Source organism: Octopus bimaculoides, chromosome 4 (genome assembly GCF_046866305.1).
Source record: "Octopus bimaculoides isolate indiv1 chromosome 4, ASM4686630v1, whole genome shotgun sequence".
In the NCBI taxonomy this organism is placed as follows: domain Eukaryota; kingdom Metazoa; phylum Mollusca; class Cephalopoda; order Octopoda; family Octopodidae; genus Octopus; species Octopus bimaculoides.
The window spans coordinates 127,513,265-127,531,629 of record NC_142931.1 but is presented as its reverse complement, the minus strand read 5'-3'; the positions used below and the strand labels follow the sequence as shown (position 1 = coordinate 127,531,629).

General features: G+C 36.6%; 1 protein-coding gene across 1 annotated transcript; it reads right to left on the bottom strand.

Annotated features, from left to right (window-relative positions):
• Nucleotides 1-4,344: 4,344 nt before the first annotated feature.
• LOC106879670 (solute carrier family 25 member 3) lies at nt 4,345-17,520 on the bottom strand. Its single transcript, XM_014929343.3, has 7 exons — nt 17,492-17,520; nt 17,207-17,340; nt 13,666-13,970; nt 7,952-8,133; nt 6,574-6,746; nt 5,399-5,509; nt 4,345-4,861 (listed from the first exon to the last, which is right to left on the bottom strand). Exons 2-7 carry the CDS (start codon nt 17,328-17,330, stop codon nt 4,701-4,703), a joined length of 1,056 nt encoding a protein of 351 aa, XP_014784829.1. The 5' UTR covers nt 17,331-17,340; nt 17,492-17,520; the 3' UTR covers nt 4,345-4,700.
• Between the last annotated feature and the right edge of the window lie 845 nt (nt 17,521-18,365).

Here is an 18,365-nt window from a genome sequence, read left to right as displayed (position 1 = left end):
TCAGTGGAATGGCGAATGGAGTGCGGTGGTATAGGCATGTTCTGGAGAGGGTGCTGGAGTTTGAAGTAAATGAAGAGCGAAAGCAAAGTAGACTGTGGAATATGTGGAGGGGACAGGTTGAGAGGGTTGGCTTGAGAAGGGAGGACACCCAAAACCGGGCAAGATGGTATGAGGGCAGTTGCTATAGCATTGAGGTAGATCCGGCGACCCCTGTTAACGGGGACAAAACCCAGATTAAAAATGATGGATGATGATGATCCAGTCATAGAAACCATGCCAAAACTGAGACACTAGAGATGTTGTATGAACACACTCAGCCCTCAATGTATTGCTTCATATAGCAGAAACAGAAACCTATGCAAGTGATTACATAACTTGTTCTTTTGTCATTCATTAATTGATATACTCTGTACTCTCCTGGTGCATTACTATGAAGCAATATTGAGTTCTAACAACTGGTTATTAGTATTACTATACTTAAGTGAAATCATAATATAAAATATAAACAAGCATGACTGAGTGGTTAAGTTCACTTCACAACAATGGCAGTGTCCTCTATTAAACATGTGGTGCCATGAGGACACCAGGTATCAAACTCTAGGTGTTGAGGAGAGGGCATTTATGCCTGATAAGACTCATGAAAACTGTGTAACCACATGATCTCCAAGCTCTCCTGATTGGAAGCCCCTGGACTGTTGCATCTCGAGTGTTGTCAAGAATAATTGGCCAGCAACATATCTCAGTCCCAAGGACTCATAGGAGCCTGTTGTCAAAAGATTAGTGCACAGCCTAGACCACCCTTTTCCTGGGATGCAGTCACACTGAGGAGTACGAGACATTTTAGCAGAGCTGTTTTGATGTTGCTGATTCAACTTTACATCAGATATTTCTCATTCTCTCTGTATGTGGATATTTCTGCATATGCATGTTTATCTCCAGTGCCAAAAAGTAGTCACCAAAACAGGTTGTGTCTAGTTAACTGTGTCAAATCTCCAGTGTCCAAATTGCTGTATTCACTTCTCATTTCAATCATTGAGCCTGAATGTAGCTTTGTTGAATGGACTGTTTCTTTGGTGCATCCAGTTTAACACGTCATTTTTTCTGGTTTCCTTGTGTATATTCTATATCTTTCATGAAGGTGCATGAAGAATAAACCACATATATGAACTAGTGGTTGTAGTGTGTAGATGGTTGAGCCTTTGTCAAACGAATAGAAAACCTGCTTTTGGATTCAGTTTCAGAAGTTTGCATCATCCCAAACATGTGAGAGTTGACTAATCAGTTGAATTATTTTTCCGACCTTTAAGAGAAATCTTAGTCTTTGTAATGTAGTTTTGGCAATGTTATGCCTGTAAGGTCACCTTGAGAGATAAGATATTGTGAGTTCAGGAGGGTTTTATTTGACTTATTCATCAATTAAGCACACTTTCTAGAACATCAGATGAGTTGCCTGAAGGTATCTGTTCTAGTTGCTTGCATTCTAAATTTAAAATATGACCATCTAGCACTAAAAAAGGCATTAGAACAGATCATGATATACTATGGCACCAGCATCAATCAAACAAGCTTCCCATCTCAACACAGTCTAATATGGATATAGGAGTTTTGAATACCAAGCATTGTAGAGATCAAACATACAAAACTTTCTCTACACTAAATAAACCCAGAAACATCCTTAAAAACAAGGAAACACTTAAATTCATCAACTGGAGAATAAGATATAAGATTGTCTTCTTGATATGTAGTGACAGAATCTTTGTGTAGTTCAAAGTAACTAGATTAAGATGTTTTTATTGAAGGACTATCAAGATTTCTGATCATGGTTTCAGCATATGTTTGTTATAAGGCTTTTAGGTTGAGTGTGAATCATACCTCTATGAAGTGTAGTAGCATCTGTATATGAGTGCTGTATATTGTTAGAAGTCACAGAAGACTGTTCATGTACAATGCTGGGCTGGAGGCAAAATGAGCAGTGAATGTGGATGCTTTTTCAGAGCAAAGTCTACTGACTAAGCTATCTTGGTGAAAGAGGACTGGTAACAATATAAGGTGTGTGGGAATCAAATATACATCAAGTTGGCCCAGTCTCACCTCAGTGGTCCAGATGGCCCTAATAATTAGATTAATCTTATGTAACAAAAAACCCAAAGCTTTTCATAAAATATGGAATACAAACTTTGTCTTGCCACATATTTAATCAGTTGCAAAATTAGTTAAGAAGCAATACTTTATTTTTCATATTTCTCCTATCAATGACCTTCAGTTAATCAACAAAACACCACACACTACCCAGTGCCACAACGTTTTTATATAGTTGTTACAACTCTAATAAAACCACAATAGTTCCTACCCTAATAAGAAGCTTGCTTCCCAACCACTTGGTTTGGGGTTCAGCCCCACTGAATGTAGTTTTCTACTGTAACCTTCAAGCTGACCAAAACCTGGTAAGTGGATTTGGTAGACAGAAACTGAAAGAAGCCCATAGTGTAAATGTATGTCCCCTACCACCACTGGTGTTGGTATGATTACATCCACATAACTTAGTGATTTGACAAAAGAGTCCAATAGAATGAATACCAAGTTTAACAAGATGACTTATAATGGAGTCAATTTATTTGACTAAAAATTCAAGGTGGTACCTGGAACATGATAAGAGACATATATACACATAATTGTCACATCAAAACTGACCATCTTCAGTGAGGTCTCAAAATTAATAAAACCTATCCTGCGTCTTTTACTTGTTTCAGTCATTGGACTGCAGCCATGCTGAGGATATTGCCTTGGAAGTGTTTAACCGAATCAGCCCCAGTACTTATTCTACTGGTTTCTTTTGCCAGTTACAGGGATGTATACAAACCAAAACCAACTGTCAAGCAGTGGTGGGGGAACAAACTCACCAAGACACATATATACGATGGATTTCCATCCACTAAAGAGAGAAGTAATTTGAATGAGTTAACAGAACCTACATAACTGGACATTTCCCAGACTATTTTCTACTGAAGATGGGCCTTTGTGCCTGAAATATAAAGGTTTTGTAAAACTTTCCACATTGTCAGAAGCTATTTTCTCTTACCTTTGGTATTATAATGCTTCAAGCAAACTACAATGCTCTTAACTCGTAAGTCATTGATTGGTTCAGGGCTACATCAGAAGACTATAGTCCAATGTGCTGTGTAGTTGAGCCAAACCTGAAACCATGTTAGAGTAAGCTTCTTAACCACACAGCCGTATCTGTACCTTTTTGTCCATGATGTCAGTAGCTTTGATTTTTATAGTATCAGCCACAAATAGACATTTTCCAACATTCACATATGCCTGGCCATGCATACATAAATGTTGCTTCACTATTACATGGTTACAACACTCTGAGTAAATATTTCCTTCAGTGAAATTGGGTACATGGAAACTATGTTAAACCTATCAGATGGACTGCATCTGTTCAACACCTGCTAGTTGGAAGCTTACAGCAGTCTGCTCTGTTGTAAGCATTTGGACCAGATCACCAGTCTATAGAAAACCTCATATCCTGCATTCTTCAACAATCTGCTAGTATTTTCTTATTTCCTTTACCCTATCATTCTCAAGAGGCCCAGACACTTTACTGCCTCTGACTAAGACTCAAAATATATACAAACAAATACACTTGAGTGGTTATTTTATGTGAAAATAAGGTATCAAGCCTATGGTAGATATCAGTAAGCTGGCTAAGTTCAACCAACTTGCAAATCAATTTCCTTATGACCTTCATGTTATTTCTTGTAAGAATGAAATTTAAAAAAAAAAATCAATTATTTAGTCTCTTTTAGCCTAAACTACCACTACACACCTTCCACAAATATGTCCATATTTTGGCTCCTACTCACAATTGCAACACATTCAAATTTGATACTGAACTTTGGACTGAATGAACATATGTGGAAGTGTTTAACTGAATCAGCCCCAGTACTTATGCTACTGGTTTCTTTTGCCAAAGTTACAGGGATGTATACAAACCAAAACCAACTGTCATATGTAGAGCAACTTAATGTTATTATTCCTTACAATGGGAAGCCTCTGAAAATAAAAAGGGTTGTAATGGCTAAAACACTCAACCCTTAGTATTCATGTATTATCTCATAGCTTCAAGATGGTATAGCTGTTTATGTTTAAAGTAACATTGTAGGTGATGTGTGAGAGGCTTGACCTGGCTGATATCAACATAAATCTAGAACATTTGGGCAGGATATGACCAGTTTGAACACTAACGGGTTAAACATACATCTCTGATCAGGATCGACTTTGGGCTAGTTAACAATAACAATATCAACACAGGGTTATAAGAAAAGATGAACAAAAAGATTAGTTAAGTTATATTTTATTTCACTAGTTCTGGTGTACATTGTACAATGTTGTTGCTTGCAGCTGGATAAAGTGAAACATCACCACTGTTGCAGCTGCATCTACTGCAGTTTTTGCTGCAGTCACGAGTGGAGTGATCAGTGAAGATTAGCAACTTAAATATTGCTTCATGAATTGGTATTCTGCAAAAACGATCTCAAATAGCATTGTAACAGTTCAGTTGGGTTGCTGAACTTCTTTGCTAATTACTGATGGAACATTCCATCAACTTATGGACTAATCAACTGTTTATGGTTGTAGAGAGTGAAGGAGAGAGAAAAAAACAGGACAGGATGATATGTCATCAGTTCCTAAACTTATTCAACTATACCAAGTTTCTTCTTTAGACTTTCCGGCATTGATGGTGGTGGTGGCCGTGGAAGTTTAAACACTACTTTTACAGTGTCATAAATAAACCACTGCAGAGCTGTTAATGTACCAATCATGATAATACGGGGACCAAGTCCTTTCCACAGACCTACAACAAAACAAACAGCATTAATAACAGTAGTCAGATAGAGGAGTTTTTTTTTGTTAATATTTGAAATTTTCTCATTCATTCGATGGAGTATCTAGTTTGTAGTGGTGACCAGTAATCACAACTTTACATTAATGTATCACGCATTTCGAGTGTGGCACTGACCAGTGAGTGCACAAACCAGATCAATGTCATCTATTTATTCAACCACACATTACTAACACATTTTTAAGAAATGTTCAGATACACGGGTTTATCATAGATATGAAACTGTATGACATTCATGCCTCTTAAGCTTATTGTTAAAATTATAACCAACAATCAAAAGCAGGTTACAAAATCAACCAACTACAGCACTTAGCATATTTTATATTAATAGTTTTATTGATTGATTACCTTAGAGGCACAAGACAGAAATGTTAAAACAATGTTCTATGAATGTGAACTCACTCATGAAATAATTAACTGCTACTTCTCATGCTTTATATTTATCTCAAGTAAAATGTGTCCAACAATCAATAAATAGAATATACCAACCTGCAAATCCTAGTTCTTTAACAATTTCTCCCATGCTTCTCCCTTTAGCTTGGTTCAGTTTTGATACGAGTGTGTCGGCGGGGTGAGATACAATAGCACAGAATACACCAGCTGAAAAGATGAAAACAAAAGTTTGAAATTGTAGGAAGGTTAACATTTTAAATATTTAAATTTCTACTTTATAAGTATCCAAATTTTCTCAGTTTTCTACAATAAAAAAAAAAAATCTAAGCAAAGAAAGCTAGGACATTTAGCAATATTTAGTGAAATTGTGGAAATATGATTAAATTAGTCACTAAAAAGTAGTTAGAGAAGCCTAAGTCTTTAGATGAAAATATGAATATAGGAGAACAAGCCATCTTGTCATGGATGTGGAAAAATAGAGTAGTTCAAATTTGCATCAGAATATGGAGCAATAGGTGCTTTTATAAATTAAAGGATAAATTAAAATGCAGGCTAATGGCTCATAAAAATGTTCAGGCTATATACAAGTTAGGGTAACAGCAGAATAAATGATTTAGCAAACAGGTGGATTTCCATTAGTATTTCAGTCTAACACTTCATTCAAGCCAATAAAGCAGCTCCTATGAAAAATTGTAGCAAAAATCTTTCACTGCACAAATGATAGACTCTTGGTAAGGTTGTATAGCAGTATTTATAACAGACTTATTGAGACAAGTGACAAATATAAAATTGAACATGATCTGATACATGTTTTAAAATAATGATTTAGTATATGCAACTTCAGTCAAGTATCAGGGAGATTAATCAATGTAAAAAATAACTGGACTGGTATAAATGTTTGTGCAAAACAGGCAGAGATATGCTGCATGAAGACTCCCTGAAATGTATCTCTGACAGAGGTACACCAGGAGAGATTTAGGAGAAAATAATATCAGATCTGAGACGCTTGAACTTCAGAGAAAAAGGCAACACAAAACTAAGACTCATGGAATGTTGTATTGCAGACCTGTAATAATCTATGCCAGCATAGACAGCTAGATGAATGTACAGAGTGTTTTACAGAGACGTCTAAGTTAGTCGCACAAGGACAGGCTGTAATTAGAGTCTTTTACAAGACATTGCATTAAAACTTTAGATACCCAGATATTTTCAAAGATATAACTGACATGCAACATGACAGACTACCAGAAGAAGGCATAATAAAAACTTACCGATATAACCAGCAGCAAATGTGACAACTAGCTGCTCTGGTTTGGAACATTCAGAACGAGGCTTAGGTACAACATATTTGTACAAAAATTCAACGGTTCTTTCAAAACAAGCAAACTTCATCATTGTGTAAGGAATTTGTCGTCCCCACAATGGAACAATACCTTTATAGAAACTAGAAGAAATAAAAATAAAGAACAATATTAAATATAGAATTCTAAAAGCAGTTATAAATTAAATACATTAATTTAAATGCTGCCAATACTCGGTTATCTACCCTCAGACATACCCATTTAAACATACTGTGATTATTTTTATTCTTGAATACACCAGAGGTATTCAAACCCACTTTTTTTTTTATTGCATACAATAGTCAAATCTGCATTACTATATTTATTGCAGCTTTTGTTGTTTTTAATGGTTTCATCTGAGAAAGGCAGTGGCCTTCACAGGTCCTTTGAGAAAATTGAGACCAATATAGTTTAAGTTGTTCTTCAAGGTGACAGAAGCTTCAGGAAAAAACATGGGCAGAGATGCAATACCAACAGGATAAAGATTGGGAAAAGTAGATATTGTAGGATGAGAGGGACTTGTGAACCAGGTAGGCCAAATTAAGGGGTAACAAGATGAGTCACACCAAGGAACTGAGCCCAATGAAGTAACAGTAGAAAGGCAAATCAAAGGGACAATAAGATTGTATTGGTGAGCAACCACCATATCAATTAGTCGAATGATGTGTTTTGGGATACAACAGTAGTCATAGATGTGGGAGAAGGATTTTGTTGTGGGTCTCACTTGCACTAGAGTATTACAAATAGGAAAAAGACAACATTTGACTAATATTCAATTAGTGTAGCAAGTATGAGAGACAACTTCAGAGTATTTAACCCTTCAGCATTTAACCAGCCATATCCAACCCTATGATTAATTCAAAACTATGTTAAACGGTTAATATACAGTTGGAAGAATGTGTACAATATTGTACATGAGTTGTACAAATTTGCAAGATCTAAAGAATAATTAGCTGAGAGAAAATTTTTAAATTTGCATTTTTTTTTAACAAATGCTAAAAGAAGTTTTCTATATGTGACAGGTTTTGCCTTTTCATTTTCCTATCATTGTAATTCTTAATTTTTTATCTATAGAAATGTTTACAAAGATCACATTTATTGTAAATGTTATCTCTTCATCAAAATTCTAGTGTAAAATGCCATTTTCACAACAGAAATGAGAATGAAATTTTCTTAACACATTAAACACTTGTACCACCAGTGGTTCATTACAAACTTTACACAACTGCCAGTAACAGGCCATGGCAGTTAATATTTAACTCTCAAATGATGTAAACGTGTATAATGCTGGAAAAAAAAGTTTTCTCACCTAGACATGCCTTCTTCCTTGATCATTTTTGGAAGACATTCTCTCAAAGTATTAGCATAACCTGCAGATGTCTGAATCTTCACTTTGGCTGCTTCCATAGGACAGAGAAGAATATCAGCAAAGAATTCAGCGGATGCACTGGCAGCTAAATATAGAGATGTCCTCCATAGAAAGGTATTTTCCTACAACATACAACAGAATGAAAGGGTCAGAAATAAATATGTTGAAATAGTTTAAAAAGAAATAATAATAATAATAATAAACATGCATAGAAATGAAATATATTTTAAGAAAAAGTAAAAAAAAAAAAAACATTTAAGAAAAGTGCAATTGAACCTTATCATAACAATATTTCTTATGACTAGACTATGTCTTAATCTTCAATATAACAAAGAATTGGTAGTGGATTTAGTAAAAAACCTGTAGCTACTAGATAATGTAGTTCTGGACATATCCAAAAAAAAAAAAAAAAGCATGATTACACCATAATCTTTATACATAGATCTGGCGGATTAGATAAAGCTTACTTTTCAACTAAAGGAGCAATCTAAAATTAGAGCAAGGACTTCTGGTTAACAGATTTCAAATGTCAACAGTTCAGATTTTAATGTGGGAACTGCTTCAATGATATTTATCAGCAATCCACAACCAACTGGGTTGGCACAACATGAGATTTAAACAACAGCTTCACAAGGCTGTATATTATAACCAACCATTACCAAGTGGTTCCTGTAACAATTGCTAATCATTGGTTCCATTCTGGATAATCAATGCTAGTAAATGCTGTATCATTAGCAATTCTGAACTGATGTAATTACATCCACAGAAGAATGTAACCTATAATCTTTCTTTTTAAACTGCAGTTTCTCAATGTTAATGAGTAATATATATATATAGGTGCAGACTATGTGGTAAGAAGCTTGCTTCCCAATCACATGGTTTCAGGTTCAGTCCTACTGTGTGGCACCTTGGGCAAGTGTCTTCTATAGCTTCAAGCTGACCAAAGCCTTGTGAAACTGAAAGAAGCCTGTCATATATATATATATATATATATATACACACACACACACCTGTATATATATGTGTGTGTGTTTGTCCCTGACCACTGCTTGACAACCTATGTTTGTGCCCCATTAACTTAGCGGATCAGCAAAAGAGTTTGATAGAATAAGCACTAGGCTCAAAAAATGAAATACTGGGGTTTAATTCAAGGTGGTGCCCCACCATAGCTGCAGTCTAATGATGAAACAAGATGTGTACATATATATATTCTTTTGTCACAATCACTTGATTGTGGCCATGCTGGAGCATCACCTTTAGTTGAACAAGCTGACTTATTCTTTGTAAGCCTACCAGTCTCTTTTGCCGGATCACTAAGTTACAGGGCCGTACACACGCCAACATCAATTGTCAGGCGATGGTGGGAGGGGGGAGACAGACACAAACGTATACACACACGACAGGCTTCTTTCAGTTTCTGTCTACCAAATCCACTCACAAGGCTTTGGTCAGCCTGAGGCTATAGTAGAAGACATTTGCCCAAGGTGCCACGCAATGGGACTGAACCTGGAACATGTGGTTGGGAAGGAAGCTACTTACCACACAGCCACTCCCGTGCTATATAAGAAAAAAAAATGACAAAGGACTAAAAGATTATCAAACTTCATAAGCTTACAACTGTTTCCACTATAAGATGCAATGGACTCAGTTGAGTGCCTGAGTAACACCTCACAGCTTCATCAGAGCCTTAAACATGAAGTGCAATTTATTTAAATTCATATATACACACATACATACGTGTACACTTGCAAAGAGCCTTAAAGTTAACTTAGCAAAGATCGAAGCAGAAAAACAAATAAACCACTTATCCTTCCAGGAAAATGGACCTATTGAATATGTAGAAAAGGTTTTGGTAGATATTTGCAGACAGTATTCCCAGTGTAGATTGTGGACACACAAGGTATATTGGAATTACAGGAAGATTAACAGATAATGTAGGCTTTGACTGTGGCAAATGCACAGGAGCAATAAACAATAACAACACAAGAAATAGATTTTCTTGAATGCCAAATAGAAACGGTCTACTACCTCAAACAAACCTAAGTAGGGACCGAGTTAGCAGTGAGGGAGGATGTTCTGAAAGCAGTCACTAGAAAAAGTTTAGAGAGCTATACTCAGATAGAAATGCAGATTGTATGAAGCTTTTGTACAAACAGCAATGCTACACGGTATAGTGAAATGCAGACGGCATGTGACGGCTAAAGAATGAAGCTAACATGCTTCACTGGATGTGCAATGCCAGTGTCCATGTATGACAAAGTGCAAATGTGTTGAGAGAAAACTGGATATAACAGGCACGAGATGTAGTGTGAAAGAGATGACTGCACTGGTATGGTCATGATGCACATGTAGACAGCTGCGTAAAGTGCCAATCACTAAACATGAAAGGAACCCTTGGAAGAGGGAGACCCAAGGTGTGGAACAAAGTAGAAAAGAACAATCACTGGATGTTGAGCCTCACAGAGATAACAAAGGAATGCACTTGAAAAGACCCACCTATCACAGCAAAAATGAATCATTTATGCCTATGGCTCTGCACGAAATCTCTTTTTGACTAGTCTTTCTCCAAGAACTCATCTTTCTAACACCCTCCTTTCCACCACTGTTCTTCTGACTACAGCATTTTTCAGTCAGCTGCAGTAGTTAGATGAGAGAGGAACAGCAGACATTTCTTTCCTCATTTTTTTTATGCTCCAACTCATTCGCCGAAACCATTTCCTTTCTTTCCAACATTCTCAGTATCATCCTGTACATTTTCCACTGAATACCCCTATCACTGCCACTTTTTTCCTGTATGTCCTGTCTGCAATTGGCAACCTTAATGACCTATATTCATTTCCCACTGTTTCCACCTCTTTATACCTCTAACCTCATCCCAGGCACTGTACATCTCTCACACAACCCACACTTCATATCATTTGTGCTGCCTCTTATTGCTTCCACCTTCCCCATAACCTATATTTACCATTCACCATGCATGCAAGCCATGTTGACCATTCACTTCCACCTCCATCTCTAACCATCTGCTACTCTGCTTTCATACACTTGTGAACTTACCTACCCATTCATCTACAATCATCCAAACCACTTCTCTTATATTCTATTGCAAAACAGTTTCTGTCCCTGTATCCTACTTTAACCTCTCATTACCTAGCATAAAGCCACCTCTCACAATACTATATACCCCTGGTTGGCAACAGGAAGGGTATCCAGACATAGAAACCAAACCGAAGCAGACACTGGAACTTGGCACAATTCGCTGGATCATTATCACTTGCTAAACCATCCAACCCATGCCATCATGGAAGACAGACACTAACCCATTAGCATTTAATCCAGCTACATCCAGCCCAAATATTTGACTTATTTCATGCCAAAACTGACCATATCCAACCTCTCACATTAATTCAAAACAATGTGAATGAATAAGCAATACATTTGACAAAGAAATCTAAATGCTAAAGGGTTAAAAAAAATGATAGATATGTCCACCACAGCAGAATTGTTCCCAATGCTGGTGTCACATAAATAGCACCCAATACATTCAGTAAAGTGGCTGGTGTTAGGAAGGGCATCGAACCATAAAAACCATGCCAAAACGGACAATTGGAGTCTGGTGCAGCCCTCAACCTTACCAGCTCCAGTCAAACCATCCAATGCATGCCAGCGTGGAAAACAGATGATGACAATAACAAGGTGCAGCAGAAGTAACACCTTTTCTTATTAATTTTTAGTTTTCTACTGTATAATATTTTTAGTTTTATATAATTTTCTATGTGTTAGAAGGTCCTGCTCGAAATGTAGAAAAGGTGTAGGTAGAAACTTCATAAGATGTACCCAATGCAAGCTATGGACATGTAAGAGATGCAGCAATATCAGAGGAAGGTTAACATGGAATATAGTCAGTATGTGTGGCAGATGTACAGATACAATAAACACTAGAAATGTACAGAAAATAGACTCCATCAAATGCCAGGGAGGATACCTAGTAGTTGATAGCTTCCGTTATCTAGGTGACCAAACTAGCATCAGGAGATGGGTGCTCCAAAAGTGTAATTGCTAGAATAAGAGTAGGTTGGGTAGGGCCTCTCTCTCTCTCTCAGAGTGAAAGGCAAATTGTATGATGCCTGTGTGTGAACAGCCATGCTACATGGCAGTGAAACATGGGCTGTGGCCACAGAGGACATGTGAAGGCTTGAAAGAAATGAATGTGCAACATCAGTGTGCAGGTACAACACAGTCGTAGCATCAAGAGAAAAACTGGGTACAAGAGGGATCAGATATGGTGTGCAAGAGAGACTGCACTGGTACAGTAACGTGATAAGTATGGACAAGGACAGTTGCGTAAAGAAGTGCCAATCTCTAACTGTGAAGGGAATCTGTGGAAGAGGTAGACCCAGGAAGACATGGGACAAGGTGGTGAAACATGATCTAATGTTGAGCCTCATGGAGGCAATGAGAAATGACCAAGATCTTTGGCAATATGGTGTACTTAAGACTCATTAAGTGAAATTGTAGCTGTGGTTGATACTACTCTTATTACACTTATGGAGTGGTTGAGGTTAGGAAGGATATCCAGCTTACCAGTTCCAGCCAAACCATCTAACCCATACCAGTATGTAAAGTGGATGTTAAATGATGATTTACTTTCAGCAAATTTTGTTCAATAAAAGTTAATAAATAAAAAAAGTATTATTTTTGCTACACCCTGTAGGTATGTGTATGTGTGTGTGTGTATTATATATATATATATATATATATATATATACACTTCTACATTTATCTGGATTGGATGCAAATTTTCTACAGCTGGATACCCTTTCTGTCAGCAACCCTTAGTTTCCAACTAAGATATTTCTCCAAGGCCAAACGTTTTCACTGAAGGACAAACGAAGGACACTTTTTCTAAAACGGTGATGCTCATTTACAATCATCACATCAAGACAAAAAGACTAACACATCCACCTACACACAACACCTCTAACCATGTAACTTTTGGTAAAATACCAACTTTTGTTAAAATCAATGATCCATGAAATAATACACAACAGGCATGGCTGTATGTTAAGAAGCTTGCTTCCCAACCACATGCTTTCGGGTTCAGTCCCACCATGTAGCACCTTGGGCAAGTGTCTTCTAGTCTCGAGCCAACCAAAGCCTTGTGAGTGGCTGTGGTATACGGAAACTAAAAGAAGCCTGTCGTTTATATATATATATATATTTATGTGTGTTTGTCCCCCACCATCACTCAACAACCAACGTTGATGAGCTTACACCCCTATAACTTAGTGGTTCGGCAAAAGAGACCTATAGAATAAGTACTAGGCTTACAAAGAATAAGTCTTGGGGTCAATTTGTTCGGTGCTCTAGCATGACCGCAGTCAAATGACTGAAACAAGTCAAAGAGTAGTATTTCCAACAGGACATCCAATGAGGTGTAACTAAGATGACACCTGGTAGACAATAATACAGGGAGAGAATCACAACATCTAGTTACAGTCATAACTATGATATCTGGTGGAAACATATCGATGACATCTAGTGAATAACAGCCAATGGTGACATCTGGTAAGATATAACTATTGTGGCAATTAGTGAGAGATTAAGTAAACTTAATAGTTTTATGTAATAGAGAGAACTAAGAATAAACTTACTTCACCAAGTATATTACTATATGTTACTTTGAAGACTTCATAGAAACCAAACTTCCCAAGACCTTGCAAAGAATATCCGATGAATGTAGGAGCCCATCCTCGAGTTAAACCAACTTTTCCATCTTCTTTGATGGTAACTCTAAAACCATTGAAAATGTTGCCATACTTTGCAGGATCAACCTGGATTCGGCATTTTACCAAATCCAAAGGAACAACAGCAGTGTGTGTAATACCACAACTTAAAATACCACCAAAACCACACAAAGCATAATATTTGGCAGAACCATATTCACAGCTGGTGGTTTCTGAAAAAGAAATAAATATTAGTTTTAACAGGATTGTCATGAGAAATACAGTGAGAAGTGATATAATTGTTAGAGAATATAATGAAGCTAATCTTATGTAGAGGATATCACTCTTGTTAGTAGATAATTTTTAATATATTCAAAATAATAAACTATTTCTAGTCAATAAATCAATAGCAAATATAATGTACCTCACTAAGGTTGGAAAAATAAATTTTTAAAATGTTTATTTTATATAAATGAGGAGGACTAAAAGAGGCACTAGTCAGTTAAATATCATATCATTCATTTAACATCTTAATCTAAGTTAATATGGCTAAGATGAGAACTGATTTTGAGGCAGAATTAACTGGCCAGATGCTCTTCCTGTTGCCAACTTTCACTAGGTTTTTATATTCCATAGGTCTTCCAAAGTGCAGATTGACTGGTTATAATGCCGAGAGTACCACCACACTCAAGCAGTGTGACAAGCAAAATTTCAACATTAGCACTTGCATACACTATCTATACATACGCATATCTCTCTCTCTCATATATATATATATATATACATACATACATAGAGAGAGAGAGAGAGAGAGAGAGAAAGAGAGAGAGAGAGAGAGAGAGAAAGAGAGAGAGATAGAGAGAGAGAGAAAGAGAGAGATGGAAAAGTGGCCCAGTGGTTAGGGTAGCAGACTTGCGGTCGTGTGATCGCGGTTTTGATTCCCAGACCGGGCGTTGTGTGTTTATTGAGCGGAAACATCTATAGTTCCACGAGGCTCCGACCGGGGGTGGTGGCGAACCCTGCTGTACTCCTTCACCACAACTTTCTCTCCCTCTTTCTTCCTGTTTCTGTTGTGCCTGTATTTCAAAGGGCCAGCCTTGTCACACTGTATCTCCCCGAGAATTACGTTAAGGGTACACGTATCTATGGAGTGCTCAGCCGCTTGCACGTTAATTTCACTGGAACCGACGGAGTACCACGATATATTAAAAAACACACACACACTCCTATCTATAGACACAGAGATACATACAACAGGTTTAAAACGATTTACATCTAGATTTCAAATGGAATAAAGATCTGCTCGGCAGTAGTTGATATAACATGAATTGAGACAAATCACCAACCCTATAGATAAGCAGCTACCAGAGAAATAATCAGATGACTTTATAACACCAGAATAGCAAGAAAACCAACCTAAAGTACTAACACCACAGGTCCGACATGGGCTGTCGCTCTTGACAATCTTAAAATAGTTAAAATGACGTAGAAAAATTATACACAGAGGGTGATCGCCTAATGTTGTCGGAGAGAGGTCATTCGAAGTATATTAGAGGAATACTCCAGAGTTCTATTGTCAAGGAGATATCCGAAATAGAGTTTTAAAAAACTTGCAAACAATATAAAGGGTAAAGGTATCAAGAATACACAAGATAAACACTGAAGGAGGTCAACTTGGTGTCAAAAACTGAATCATGAGTTTACTGTATACAGTGACTCGTGATTGAGTTATCTAAGGATAATAGCTCCTAGATCGTACTGAGGTCCCATCTCAAAATCAGAGAGATCTATGAAAAGAATTTATATTCAGTTATTAAAGATTAAAAAAAAAGTAGACTTATTTAGTTGAAAATGTCCTTTATGTATTCAATTTAAAGGATGAACCAATCAGCACGTGTTTCTTAATTGACGCCACATGTATTCATCGAAGTGACTTGGTGAAGTTGTTCTTTGTACGCTACACATAATTGAGAGATTGTACATATTTTCCAAATGTTTTCAGTCGTTTTGGTGTGAAGATCAGTTAATGGGTATATAAAATTCTAAATCATTACTGATGTTCACAATTAGAATATAAATTCATTAATGATGATGTCTATTGAAAACAATTCACGGATTTACACGTACACGGCAAATGACATAATAATTTTAAAAAAACAAAAGCATTTCCATAAATAGTTGTCGATTTCCAATACTTTTATTACCTCCCCCTGATTATGGAATCTCGCTATCAATATATGAAAACAGATCGAAGTAATCTGAATACATCTATTTTCGGTACTTAAAACATAACAGTACATGCATTATTTTTCTTAGCAGAAATAAATCAGAAAAGACACCAACCCAACTGGAGAAGGACAAAAACATATGGCAGGGTACTTTTTTTTGTAAATAAAATAGCTGAGATTATATTCAGAGACAGGAATTTGATTAAGAAAACATTTGTATTATGTAACCAGGATACTACAGCAACATCACCTACTTCACCTTTGTGGAGACATACTTCAGTGATACGATAACATGAATGTCAGGGAATGTAAGACTACACTAGGCAAAGATCAGAAATAATGACACACACATATGACAGTTTAAACAGTGATTGAACGTGTTATTTAGACAACTTATTACACACTACGAGTAAGATTTTAACTTTCTCGCATTAAACTAATTCTCAAGGACATCTGAAGTGATAAAAGTCGGATTAGTAAGCTAACTTACGTATTATGTGTATTAGTGTGAGGTATGTATACAGGGTAGAAACAGATCAGTGGTTGTCCTTCAAACATGAATACAGTCACCTGTCAAGTCGGCATTCATATTATAGCTTCTATAATAATGATTTTTAAAGACATAAAACTGCGAATTTAGTCGATGCAATAATTGGTTGATATTTAATCGGTCCCGGAAAGATGAAAGGCTAAATTGACCGTCACAAGATTCCATCAGTGAACATAACCTCTATCACGGGAGTTTAATAAAAAGACAAGGTCATGCTACATCAACAACACTTTCACATCTTCGCCAGTTTATTACATTTATTAACTTGACATCTTCAAAAGTTATACTGACACATCATGAGACAAAGAACATTAAATACAGCTTTAGCTTATATGTATAAGGATGAGAGAAATGAGTAAAACAGAATGGGGAAATATCTGTGACAGGATATTTTTGATAGGAGTGGCTGAACAGCCTTCAAAGAAAGAAAATTTTCGATTACCTCGATCGACGTAACCACGAGGTTAAGTAGCCTCCGCAAAATAACACACATCAAAAAAGAAAACAAGTAGAATGTCACGAACAATTGTCGATGTTTTATTAAGAGTAGGCCTTCGTTCGACCTCCACGTGAATAACGAGGTGGAAAATGACGAAATGACAAGTTATAATAATAATTATTATTTCTTTTGTGATATAATAACAGAGGTGCTGGTTGATAGATTATTATATTAAGATGTATGAAGACTCACCTGCTGCATTGGCTGCCGCTATTGTCCGAGTTTCATTAACAGGCAGCAAGCTTTCGCACTTGGCATAGAATGGATTACTGAATGGTGGGTTCACCTTGGCTGCCTTTATAAGAGACTCGAACATTTTTGAAAGCCTGTAATATGGGGGCAAAACAGAGAATTATAGCATTTGACAATAGATATTGTTGTGACAGTTCTTTAAGTCTTAATATTTAACTGAATAAATAAATATGATCAATAATAGAAGGTAAAAATAAGAAGAGAGATGAGAGAAAGCGAACTAACCTCCGGTGACTACAATGCAAGATGGCGCTGAAAGGGGGAGGGTGGAAGATACCAATCACGTGAACACTTATTAACCTTCTGATTGGCTAACGTCGTTTAAAGTACTCACAGCCGGTCAATAAAGACAAAACATAAGTTACGTTGCGTGGGTAATTATGTCACCTACAATAACTTATCACGTACACTACCTCAGTTATACCGAACTTCCGCGAAGATTTCTTTTCCTCATATAAACCGTACAAGCTTGCAGAAAAAATGTAGTTCTTCAGAAGTAGTTCTGTGGCCTATGAACTTTGGTGCGATAAAACATGGACAAAAAGACGTGCGGTATTTAACTACAGCTGTTTGAAGATGTTTGAATGCCGCCGAGGGCAACAAACTTTTGTCCTTCCAGAGTAGATAAACTAAGTAACTGGTGTTGGTATGATACGTTCCTCCAAATTCGAAGTCTCATGTCTAAGGAAGAAATTACCGTTAATTTATCACAAAATTTTAACATCGCCTGCCAAAAGGAATAGGAACTAATATTTATCTCTCGATCTTGTTTATTCATAACTTTCTACAAAAGTACATGTTTTTAATGATTTTTTTTTTCAGATACGTTTCCGAGGATGCAGATTAAAATTATAGGGATGAAGTTTGGGAACAAAAATGTTTGGAAGAGTATCATATCGTTCTTACTAGCCCTATCTTCGTTAATTTCTGTACCTTTTTGTTTTGTTTTTTTTTCCTTTTGTTTTCAGATTTGTTTGAAACAACAGTGCGTAACTGGCGGAGTTTCGGATCAGGACGCCCATATAAGTTGGATTTTCTGCGTTTTAACGGAGTTTTCCAATTTTTTTTTTACCATGGCCTTGGAAAGTATGGTTGGAAA